The sequence below is a fragment of the Callorhinus ursinus genome, unplaced genomic scaffold (genome assembly GCF_003265705.2).
Source record: "Callorhinus ursinus isolate GAN/ISIS: 27379988/994484 unplaced genomic scaffold, GSC_fseal_2.0 scaffold4, whole genome shotgun sequence".
NCBI lineage: Eukaryota > Metazoa > Chordata > Mammalia > Carnivora > Otariidae > Callorhinus > Callorhinus ursinus.
Window position 1 is genome coordinate 89,832,269 of NW_027397066.1, and position 12,671 is coordinate 89,844,939.

Genomic DNA, 12,671 nt, shown 5'->3' on the forward strand with positions numbered 1-12,671 from the left:
GAAAGAAAGAAAGAAAGAAAGAAAGAAAGAAAGAAAGAAAAAGAAAGAAAGAAAGAATAAAAGAATCTCAGGGCATCCCCAAATCAGAAACTTCCTTTTAACAATTTCCTCAAGTGATTCATATACACATTAAAGTTTGATAGGCACCACTTTATAATTTGCTACAGGCAAAAAAAGAGAAGAGTAAGCTTGTTTCTAAAGCTTCAAAGAGCTGGCTGGCCCACCTTTCTGTTTGGTGGACATGTATACGTGGCCTAGGAGGGTAAACATTTCTACTTACTCTGGACTTACAAATATTGGGACTTAGGAACGATGGGGCTTTAGGAACCTAACCTGGTCACACATAAAAGAGTTTCTAAGGTTCTAAAATAGGTTGTATATCCCTGCTGTCTCCCGAACATCTCTGTGTGTGTATATGTGTAGAGAGAGAGATGTCCTAAAGAGATTTCAAGTTATATAGTAGGTGCTCAGTAAATGAGAATTCCATTCATTCAATTCCCTTTAGAATACCAGGTTAGAAATTCTCAGATGGAAGAATTGTGGGCTATGTTTATCATGTTCCCAGTGGAATATATAAGGTTGTTCAATTTAATTGCTTCAGACTGCTGTGCATTTTCAGTTCTCCCATTTTACCAATTTTCTTGTCTTTCCTGTATTTATTCTGCCAACAGTAATTGCTGCTTTCAATGTGCCTCTATCAATAGCACCTCCTCCCCTGCCCTGTGATTTGTTGTTTCTAACTGGGTATAGGCTGGATAAGTACAGAAATGACAGTACTGTATATCTAAAATAATAGCCAAATATTCTAAATAAGAAGCTGAGAGAATTTCCTGCATGCACTTTTGTGCACAGGTTGACTATGTGGTAATTATTTGCCTAACAATCCCATTTTTTTCCTTTTAGGATTTAGCTGTGTCTTAGATGTTCGAGACTTAAGTGATAGTTAAATGACATAAACATAAACAACCACATAACATAACCTTGCTACTCAAAGCATGGGCCTACTAAAAATGCAGTAAATGTGTAAATAGACCAGATAAAGGAAGAGAAAGAAGAAAATTGTTTTTCATTTTGGGAGAGGGACACCTTAATAGGGAATGCTTCTAAAAGAGAAAAGGTGTTCCACTAAGATCAAACAGGATTTAAAAGCTAGAGAATAAAAACAAACTGTCTGAGGAAGATGAGAAGCCAGGCTACGATAAAGAAAGAACTGGACCATCATCTTTTGAGATACACACAGGTCTTTAGTTGCAAAGTCTCCTGCAACCTCTGTTGTAGAGAATAGGAGTCATAAGCTGGGGGTGACAAATAGTGGCACGTGTGTCAGAACTTTACACTTGGCAAAAAATGTCCCTCCTGTACCTGCAGAAGGGCTTCATTTCAATTATACCACTCTCCCACTGAACTCAGACTTGGAGTCAGCATTTGCCTCCACCCTGCCCATCAGTCAGAATTGACACAGGTACTATCACATTTGGCATTTCTGGCACTGCATTCACACATTTAAAAACTATGACTTTTAATGATTGGCAAAAAAAAAAAAAATGAAGAGATGTCCTGAAGAAAAGGAGCATCACCTCCTAATGTAAAAAAAACAACGAACCATTTCAGCTTAACTTTGCTATTCAAAAGCAGTGTTTCTCCTATTTTTCCTGTGTGTCAGAATCACCAGGAATGATTGCTGTTGGGTGCCCTGTCCAGAGTTCAGTAGGTCCTGGGTGGGACCTAATAAATTGCATTTCAAACATTTTGAGATCCACCATTCTCAAGAATACTGGAACAAATTTTAAATATGTAAAACTGAAAATCCTTTGACAAGCAAAACAGTACATCATCATTAGCATAGGTTTGTGAAGAAAAATGTAAAGGAACCCAGCATAGTCTGTAGTGAATAGAGCAAAGATTTTGGAGCTAAATAGACCTTGGTTTGATCTATGGTTCTGCTATTTATAGGCTCATGATTTTTACTAAGATGACTTGAACTCTATTAAAGTCTTGGTTTCCTCTGGTAAAATGGAGATAAGAAAAACTGTGAGGACTAAATGTATCAAGTAACTAGTATAGTGCCTGATACATGGTTAAGTATTCATTCAATCCTTCATCCTTTCCCTCCTTATCTTCACTGATGGCAGTCATGGAACTTAAAGTAATGGAGTGAAATAACATATTTTCATAAAGGTTGTAGGACCTGACATGCAAAAGATTTTTATAACCATTCTAGAAAATACTACAGTGAATTAGTGGACAAGGGGAAGCAGCTTAGGTCATAAAGACTATGGGGAAGATCTGCTGAAACCTATGGTCCCAGTCCATCTCTTTAGAAGTCTCCCCTAAAGTGATAGGGCTCACCTTCATTCCACATACCTCTGATTAAAATGGTCTCCTTATACCCAGGAAAATACATTCAGGGGCAGAATGCCAATTGCCTAGTTGTTCCCTTACGCTCATAATGGTAGCCCTTAATCCAGGGCTTTTTCTTCTAAGCCTTTTTTCAAAGAACTCCTGGGAAGTGTTGGAACCCATAACCATGTAATCTCCTTAATAAAGCAGAGTGTGATCTTCTGCTCATGTTAGGGCTTAGGTTTCTGTGGAAAAGGTTCGAATGCTGTGGAAAAGAGTTTCCCCCTTTTGTCTATGTGGAGTATGATGTATCCTTGAAAATCCTAAAACTCAAAAGTACAAATCCAACCACTGAAATCGTATTCGTGGTGCATTAAAGCACCACGTACCGTTAATTTATGGCAAAAACGAGGGGCAAGCTTTGCATTATTCCAGAACACACTACATGATTTCCATAATTATTCAGTAAATTAGACTTATCACTCCAGAAATATCTTGCTAGATCCCATTTCGAGTTCTATGATGTTTCTGAGCAATTTCATTCCTCATACAGAACGATGGCAGCGTTCTCAGAATTCCAAGATGGCAAGACTACTTGGCTAACGTAGTCCAAGACTTGCTTTACAGTTAGCATGCTGGGACAGATCAGGGATTCAAAGATTTCAATGTAGAGAAAGCAAACTGAATTTTTGCTTTGGATGCTATAGCTTCTTTTCTAAACATCAACAGAATGAAGCAACCCTTGGCAAAAATCATGAAGAAGATAAAATTTGTCTTCCAGTTTCTCTTACTCTATTTTCTCCTTCCTCTTCCCTAGATTTAAGTCAGTGGGAAAAGTTCAGAATAATGCCATTCTTATTTCGATTCTTGGGTTTATCAAAGAGAAATGTTTCCAACTCCTTTGCCGAGGATTAGAATTCCCTGGGAATTCAGGTACCCTGAATGCCATATTTCTTTTAGAATTAACATTAAGAGGGGAAAATTCAAGATTAAGAACCAAAACCGAACCTAGGGTTCTCTTTCGGAGGAAGGGAGGAAGGGTGGGTGGGGTCAGTCCGGGGCAGCGTGGCCCCGGGCTCCGGATGTCACCCCGCGGCTCTCGGATCCCCCTCCCAGCACCGCCGGGCCAGGCTCGCCGCGCGCCCAGCCTCCGCACCGGTGGGATCGGGCCCAGGTTTCCTTCTCCTACCGGGGTCCATCCCTCCCGCCTCACAGCGACCGTGGCTCCGCCTGGACCGGACCCGCCGTCGCAAGGCTGGCGGTGAGGCCGCGGCCCCGGGCCCCGCCTCGGGCCTGAAAGCGCCGGGCTTTGGCCTGCAGGGGGCGTTGCGGCGGCGGCCCAAGGCCCGCGGTGCGAGGACCGACCCGAGGCTGGAACTCCGCACTCAGGGTTTGGGGCGCGCAGCACGGCCGAGCGGGGCGGGCCAGGAGGCAGGGTCGCGGCACCCGCGCGAGGCTCCGCGGTGCGCAGCCCCGGCAGCCCGGCCGCGGTCCCGGGCGACTCCCTCGGTGACGCCGGGCGCGTTCCTTCCTCTTCCTTTCGCCTCTCCGGCCCCGCCTTCCCATCCCTCCGCCCACCTCCCCGAAGCGCAGCCGCCGCCGCCAGCCGCGCCGTCATGTCGGCCCCCGCCGAGTCCCCTCATCCGGCCGCCAGCGCCCGGATCCCGCCCAAGCTTGGCGGAGCCCCCGCCTCAGGAGCCGCCGCGTCCGCAGGCCCGGGCCCGGCGCCGCACCAGCAAAACGGTGAGGCGGGCGGCCCCAGCGCAGCGCGCGGCCTAGCGCCGGCGGGGCAGCCTGCGCGGCCGCTCAGGGCCGACCGGACCCGGCCGGGCCGGACGGGGTGATGGGGCGGGGGGCTGCGGGCGGTAGGGGCGCGGGGCGGTGGCCGCGCAGGGGCCGGACTGTGTGTGGGGTGGGCGCGGGGTGCGGGGCCGGGGGGGAGGGGCGCCCTGGCGCGGGGGCGGGGGCCGACCTGGGAAAGCTGGGGCCGGGGCTGTTTACGTAATGTGACCCTAGGCCCGAAAGCGCCCGGGATTAGTACGGGAGGTAGAAAAGGAGGGGCCCAGGTCCGCTTTAAAAACCCTCCTAGCCCGCCTGAGCGCAGGCGAGTTGCCCCGAGCGACCCTTTGGCCGGCGGAAAGCCGAGGCCGCAGCGTGCGTGGTCTGGGGAAGCCTGGTGTAGCCATGGAGCTGCACGGTTTGTGCCCTTCCCGTCTCGGGAAAATTGCTTTGATTTCTGCGGCCCAGCGAGCACGCTGCCTTCAAGGGAACTTAAGTTAGAGCTCAAGTTTGTAGACAAAAGGGTGTAAATGTGCAACACAAGTGTAACCGTAACGCTGACCCACTTCGGCCGCGAGGTCTGCCCTTGGCTGCGGCGGCGGCTCCGCTAGCGTTTGGAGTTTGCTTGTCGTCTTGGAAAGGGAGTAGGTGTCAGACGGATTTAAACGAATACCTTTAGATCCGGGTGGCTTTTGCCCCAGCTTCACTTTCAGAAACACAGAAGCGTGCCAGAGTTGGCCCCGCTTTGACAGAAGAAAGGCCTTCATACAGGCAGCAGCTGGTGCAGCTTGAAAGCGGCTTTCATGCTGAGGTCGTAGGCTTTTAGTATGCAGGAGGTTCAAGTGAAAAATGATCATTTCTAGGATATTTATTTCCTGAGCATTGGGATCTGAATGTTTGTGGATGGGGCCGGAGAAGGGGGAACTCGCGTTATAAACTTGATAGTAGTTTAGAGGAGAACCCTCGAAAGTAATTACTTGAGAAAAATGCCCTGTATTTTGTAAGAGAACCAAACTACACTGGTACTTTTCAAACAGTTGTTGGACTGACCTGTTTTATCCAGTTTGTTAATGAAAATTCATTGGGCTGTATAAATGAGTTCAGCCAGTATGTAGTTTTTCAGCTGATGCTTTTCAAACATGAGTATCCTTTATCCTGAGACTCAGAAGTTGAATTTTTTTCATAAAAGTGATGTCTTAGGCTTAATATCCTTTGGATCAGCCATCCTTGTCATTATTACATGCTTTACTTCCAGTGGTCGGTGTTTACTAGCGTGCAATGTGAACAGTATTGCAGGTTTGGTGTTCCTGTCCTGAACATACATAAGGGCATTTCTGAGCAGTTTTTGTCCTTGTAAACTTGATACAAATTGTTGTTTTTGTTTTGTTTTTAAACAGTTTTGTGTGTGAAGGAACTAGCACATGTTTATTTAAGAAAAGTTTCCAAGTCTTTTGGAATATTGTAAACCCATGTTTTAACAGAGATCCAAGGATTGTCTTTTCTTGATTTTCTGGGTATACATTATTTTGTTAGTGCATGATTTTTAAAGGGGCAAATATTGCTCTTAGCCTTACAAATTTTGTGAAGGCTCAAGAAATGCCAAGATATTACAATGAGGATATTAAATCCGTAAGAATGTTAGAAGCCAAATATCGAGGATGGTGCTTTGTTTCTACTGTTTGTAATCATTACTTTAACATAGTTCATTTCAGCATTTTTTGCGTGTTTACCAATTGGGTACCTAAGATTAGCCTAGTAGAAAGCAGAATCCCTGCCTTTCTCCTAAATTCACCTTTATTTTGTTGACATGCGAGTTCGTTCTGACCTTGAGGGATTTCATGGGTCGGGATAGGAGGGCAAGACCGTCTTGAGGCAGGGTTACAGCATGAACAAAAGTCTCAAATTGTCAAAGTGCAATGCATGTTTAGAAACTAAGCTGTCAAGAGGCAAGAAGTGTGCTGGGTAATAGGGAGAACCCAAGGCATTGAAGCTGAAGGGAATGCTTAAAAAGGGGTCAGGTTGCAGAAAGGCCTTAAATGTCATTGCCAAGGAATCTGGAAATTAATATAAAGAACGAGGCTAAGAGGGTAAATTTTACCAGTTCTCATCACAAGAAAAAAAAGTCTGTAACTATGTATGGTGACAGACAACTACACTTACTATTCTAGTGATCATTTTTGTAATTTATTCAAATATTGAATCATGTTGTATACTGAAAACTAATGGAGCGTACGTCAGTTATACCTCAATTAAGAAAAAGGATGAAGTAGGGTCAATTTTTTTGTTGTTTTTGTAGAAGGAAATAGCTTAAGTAGAGAAGTAACAAGATCAAATCTGTTTTTGTTTTTATTTTGCTAATCTTAGAAAAAATAATTTTTGCTACATTGTGTTGGCATTTATAGATAAAGATTAAACCGTCCTTTGGGTTTTTGGTTTATTCTTTAGCCGTACGTGAAATAGTTTGCCTTTTAATGTGTCTCTATGGAATTCCAGACATGGTGAAAAGAAACAGGTCAGAAGTGTGCGTATGAGACATTATGGGAAACAGAATTGTTAAACTGGAATGATAGCTAGAGATGGCTTATTTTAGGGGTTATCCAACATTTTAAAAAACATTTATTTTTCCAAAAGAATAGTGGATAGAGCACTTGATGGAGAAATCAGAAAAAAGCAGAGCTGTTATGGTTAAATAGAGGTAGAGGTTCGGGTGTTTTTGGAGTGCAGTCTGAAAAACACCTGGTCTACTCCTCCAATTTTATAGATGAAGTCAAGATCCAGAAAGGTTAGGTGGGTATGTTTTTCACCAGTTCCTCTGTAAACTTTGTGACGGTAGCAGTTTTGTCTCTCTTGTCACCACTGTATGTTCAGGTACTCGTTAAACATTTGTTACACCAAGTCCACTTCAGTCTTCCTAATTCCAGGTCCAGTTCTCTATTAAGAGACTGTAGAAAGTCTTTTTAGAGACTTTGACATTTTTTTGCAAAGGGTAGGGAATAGGCAGAAAACTGAGACTTCATTATCACTTTTGTTTTCTAGGTTTAACTGCTCACATGCTTTACCCCACTCATTTGAAGATACAATTTGACTTGAGTCTGTGACATACTTCTCTTAAACTTCCTTTTGTGTACTTGTATTTCTGTACTTCAGTTTTTCACTGAGCAGCATATGGGCTTTTAGAATTATTTGTATTTCCATGTGAAGTGTTAGTTGAATATTCTTCACTTTTACTCTGCCTTTTGAGAGTCTCTCCAAAGCCCAGTCCTCAAAGAAGGGAAGATTGGGTGAAATAATATCCTGGTAATATGATGGTGTAATTTCAAAATTTTTCCCAGTTGACTTAATTTGAAAGATATTTTAAAAAGTTTTTTTTGGAGGGAGGGCGCTCGGATTTAACAGTAAACCACTGCTGCTTAATTCTACTTTTAGGAAGCAAATGGTGCTCATTTTCAAATGAAATGTGTTTTCTTTCTTCCATGTGCCTTTTCCAGAAATGATTCTACTGGCAGTTCTATCATTTCAATCGTCAATAATGTGAGAAAGATGAGTCAGTAATGGGAATTTTGGGGATCCATTATGGAAGATGTAAACATACCATTCACTCAGTAGTACTATCTGGTCAGTTATAGGAAACCCTTCAGCTTTGAGAGCGCATGCAAAATTTAAAAGGATAAAAATTGCCCCCGTGTGTCTGAGTAAGTTCCTTTTGATCAGAGCAGCGTCTGTGTCTCAGGTTCCTAGTCTCCTTTATACCTGAGCAGAAGCATCAGGCCCTCTGGTGAAGATACTGCCATGGTGTAATGTAACCGTCTGCATACATCATTTCCTTCTAAGCTGATTAATATTTTGAGAATCTTAAAAATCATGCCTCATATAAACAAGTGTCTCTTATCTGGGTTTAAATTTTATTTTTTGTTGCTGTGTGTATTGCATTAGTTATTTGCAGTGTCCTCCTCCCACTCGACTCCTTCCCCCTGGTGTCTGAGATTATATCTGGGATAATTTTTGCAAACCCCATTCATTGCCACTGATTAGAGTATTTCATCTCACTTCCATTTCTCTAATGATCTGTAAACCCTGAAGTGCTAGATGCCTAAAGACATTGAAATAGACCAGATTTTTGAGCCGGTCTTCAGTGGACTTTGTGAGAAACGAGAGCATCTCCACAGTCAGCCCTGCATGTGACAGCAGATCATGTTCTATTCAGAATTGTCAGAAGGTGTGGGCTAGTGAAAAGGTTGTCGGCTTTGATAAAGCTCCAGGTTTTGTCGAGGTAATTACTCAACATCTCTGAGCTTAAGGGGGGAATAATACCTTCCTTCTAGAGTTGAGAGAATTATATTAAATGAGTTATTTTTAAAGTACCTGGTGCTTAGCAAAATGAGATACTTAGCAAATGAGAGTCCCCTACATTCCATCTCCTGCAGAACACCTGGATATAAATTCTTTAGGTGGCAGAGACTATCTCAGTTTTCCTCATCATATTCCCAGGGGCAGCAGGCAGGAGGCATTCAACAAAGTAAGTGAACTTGGCTTCATATTCACTATTGTTTTTGAAGACTGGCCCCTGAAAGGATCTGTGTATGGCCAGCTCTCCCTATCCTTTCCTGTATTTAAGGCTCAATCACTGTTTCCGTCTTTTTATTATTTTCTTCCACTGCCAGCCCTTCCTCCCTCCAACAGATCTACTCTTGGAAAGTTGCCTGTAATAGCCCATCTACCTCAGCTAGCTGGCTTCTGGGAAGGTGGATTTAATTGGTTTCAAGTTTTCTAAAATTGTATGCTGGAAGCTGCTTGTAATAGGAACCAAGGAAAAGCAGGATGAAGTAGGAGGTGAGAGGGAGTAGTAAGATGCCTCGCCTAAGCCAATGGCCAAGTCTTAACTTGCTTGTTTTTCCTAGTATTTCTGAGAAACCGGTATTGTGAAATGAGCTTTGGGACCTGCAATGCCTGGCTTCTTCACTACTTACCAGCTATTTGAAGCTGTATAAATTAGTGACCTTGCATGCCCCCATTTGTCTGTAAAACGATGATAGTGATACTTCACAGGATATTGTGAGAATTATGTAAGATTATGTAGAGGAAAGCAAAGTACCTGGCATGTAGTAGGTTCTCAACCAGTATCGGTTTTCTTTTGGTCCCTTTACTCTTAACACTCATTATTATGGCAGCCAAAGAGGAGAACTGATGGGCTTAATGCAGTGAGATTTCACCCAAATGGCCGCACAGGCTGTGTCTGTCTGTAGGCTCTGTCTGCCAGCAGTGACTGGGACAGTTACTTTTGTAGCTATTAGTCTTCCAGTAGAAAAGAATAATCCGGCATATCCAGATGTGACTGGAATTCCCCCCCTTTTTTTTAAGATTTATTTATTTTAGAGAGAGAGCGCATGCAAGGTGGGGGGGAGGGGCCAAGGGACAGGGAGAGAGAGAATCCTCAAGACGACTCCCCGCTGAGCACAGAGCCTGATGTGGGGGCTCCATCCCACGACCCTGAGATCATGACCTGAGCTGAAATCAAGAGTTGGACGCTCAACCGACCGAGCCACCCAGGTGCCCTAGGAATTCCTCATTTTTAAAATCACGAGGGCTTCGAATTACAGGTTTCTTTAGGGCTGTGGTGGTCATATATTTTTTATGCTTGTAAAAAATTTTTATTTTAGCAACATTATTGATACTTTATTGTCAGGAGTCCTGTATCCAAAATATTCAGAAATCAGTACTATGTATACTGATGACCGGATGGATACCAGCGTTAATCCCACCAGAGCAGGATTCAGTAAGCCTGTAATGTGCCATTAGTCTTTTAGTTGCTGGATCATGAGGAGGTCTTGGAGGTCTGGGGCAAGGAACCAGCATTGTGGGGTATAACAGGGAAGCAGGGTCAGGGCTGTGTGACTATTTACTGGTGTCATTCTTTAACAAGAACGATTGCTAAAATGCATAGTGGCTGAATATTGACCTATTTCTTGGTAGTTCAGTGATGAATAAATTACGTTCTTATATCTGATACTGCCTCTCCACGTTAGTATGAATGTGTCCCTGTAGGATAGAGGAGCTTGTACTTTGCTGACCTTGATATTCTTTTTAAGATAATGAAAAAAAACCTTTAATCTGACTTTTAAAAAATATTGAAATGTGATTCAGGAAAAGACTAATGAAGGAAATATTCTTAATATTAAAAATGTTACTTCTCTGTCGGGAGAGGATGAGGAAACTCATTTATTTAAAGAGAGCTTATGATTAATTTTTTTTTTATAAATGTATAGTGACTAGACATTCCATAAAATACCTTGTAAATTCAAATTTTCATGTCTGGCTTGTTTACAGCAAGAATAGATTAAATTTTCGTCTGGTGGGAATCTAGTCTCTGGAAGGAGATTATGTCCCTGAATGTAGAAACTTTTTGGAGATTGTATATAACCTGAGTTTTTCTGTTTTTCAGTGATTTCTTGATGCTCTTTTTATGAGTCACTGAGTTCAGCCCTTTGGTGGATGCAGTAATTATATTACTTCATTGATTCTAAGACACTTTTTTTTCACATTTTTAGCTCTGAATTTGGGGGGCATCTTAGAATTGGTGAAATTTTAAAATTGGTTTTACTGAAACTGTAGAAGTTATGGTATACTTATGTGAAAACCTGCGACTGACAGCTGATGTGGTGAGCTGAGTACAACGGCCCCCCAATATGTTTCCATCTTAATCTTTGAAACCTCTGCAGCTACGATTAAGAATTAGGGATATTATCCTGGGTCTGGGTGGGCCTGATATAATCACAGCAGACCTGATTAGAGGGAATCAGGAGGAGACAGCCAGCAGAGAAAGTTACTGACCAGAGAAGCAGAGGTGGGAGTAATGTGCTTTGAAGATGGAGGAAAGGGCCATAAGCCAAGGAATACAGGTGGCCACCAGAAGCTGAAAAAAGCAAGGAAATGGATTCTCTTCTTAGAGCCTCAGAAGGAACCATCTCTGCCCATGACACTGACCTTAGCCCAATGAACTGATTCTGGGCTTCTGACCTCCAGAACTGTAAAATAATAAATTTGTGTTGTTTTAGGCCACTGAGTTTGTGGTAATTTGTTATAGTAGCAAGAGCTAATATACCTGGTAGGTTTAAAAAAGCAGCAGCATCAAAACACCTTAGATGTAATGAAAAACTATATTGTTACTTTCCTTTTGTTTCAAATGATGTTCCTATACTTGAATTAATGTAGAGTAAAATGTGTAAAATGCCACAGTAAAAAAATTCAGATCTGTATATTTGTTCTTGTACTAGAGTATAAATTGCTTTAAGTACTGGAAGTTCTTAAAGGTTTGTGTTCTTTCATTTTACTTATCATGTAGTCCTTGTTGAGACATGATGAGGGAAATGCCTGATTCAGAAATATTTGGTGATTATTTACTAGGCTTCTTTTTTCCCCCCTCAAAATATAGGGATGTTTTCCATGAACCAGGCACTAAGCTAAGCTTTAGGAATATGATAGAGCTGAGAGCAAATTAGACTGGCTCTTCACTTACAGAGTTTGCAGTCAGACAATTAAAGTACCATGTGAAAAGTGCTATAATTGTGGTCCAAGATACAGTAGATGCAACATTAAGTAGGCATTCACTTGTAGGGTTAGCAGATGTTTTCTAGAAGAGCTGAACTGAGATCTGAAGAGTGAGTAAGAGTTGATCAGATGAAGGGGGAGGAGGGAATTTTTGAAGATTCTAGGTAGAGGGAAGAGCCTGTGTGAAGGGTCAGGGGTGAACAAACATGGCTTGAGAAAAATTTAGTATGGTCGGAATGTGTGTGGAACACTGATTCTCAGTCTCTTCATACTCATGGCTACCTTAGTGCTAAAATTTTAGTTGGTGGCATTCTTGAAGGAATTAAACTTTTTAAACACCTGTATTTTAAAAAAGCAAATTTCAGAAAAATAGCACATGTTTATTTGATCCCCTTCAGAAGCCTTTACAAGGCAACTCAGCTGTATTCTGCACTCACCAACCGCTTTGATGGCCTTTTGAGGTTAAGCTCTAGCATATACTCCTTCCTGATGTGCTGTGGCTTCTTTGCTCCCTTCCTACTAGGTCATCATTGTGTGTCACTTTGACCTAACGATAGGCACCTTTAGTTTTAGCACAATTACATTTTATATACTGATCGAACTTCGGTAGACCCATGTGAATGACTTGTGGCGTAGCCGTATGTTAAGGCGCATCTGTTGAAAATCATTGTGAGGAGTGGTGAGCAGTAAAGTAGAAGAGGTAAGCAGGAGTCAGATCATGAAGGGCCTTTGCGTTCGTTTTCTCTTTGCTGCTGTAACAAATTTACCACAGATTGGTGGCTTAAAATAACATGAATTCATCATCTGTAGGTTAGAAGTCTAACAGGGCAGAAATCAAGGTGTCAGTAGGGCTTAATTCCCTCCTAGAGGCTGGGGGAGAGTATCCATTTCTTTGCCTTTTCCCACTTCTAGAGGCTGCCCACATTCCTTGATTCATGGTCACCTCTTTCTGTCTTCAAAGCCAGCAACCTCTGGCTTCATCTCTGAGGATCTTCTGTAGTCACGTC

The 12,671-nt window shown here is 42.6% G+C and overlaps 1 protein-coding gene across 4 annotated transcripts in view; it reads left to right on the forward strand.

Moving 5' to 3' along the window:
- Nucleotides 1–3,821: 3,821 nt before the first annotated feature.
- SEC24B (SEC24 homolog B, COPII coat complex component) overlaps nt 3,822–12,671 on the forward strand; it is an 87,376-nt gene continuing 78,526 nt past the window's right edge. For all 4 annotated transcript variants that reach the window (XM_025873697.2, XM_025873698.2, XM_025873699.2 and 1 more), the window contains exon 1: nt 3,822–4,083. In XM_025873697.2, coding sequence (XP_025729482.1) covers nt 3,957–4,083 — 127 coding nt within the window. In that variant the 5' untranslated portion in view covers nt 3,822–3,956. The remainder of the gene's footprint in view (nt 4,084–12,671) is intronic.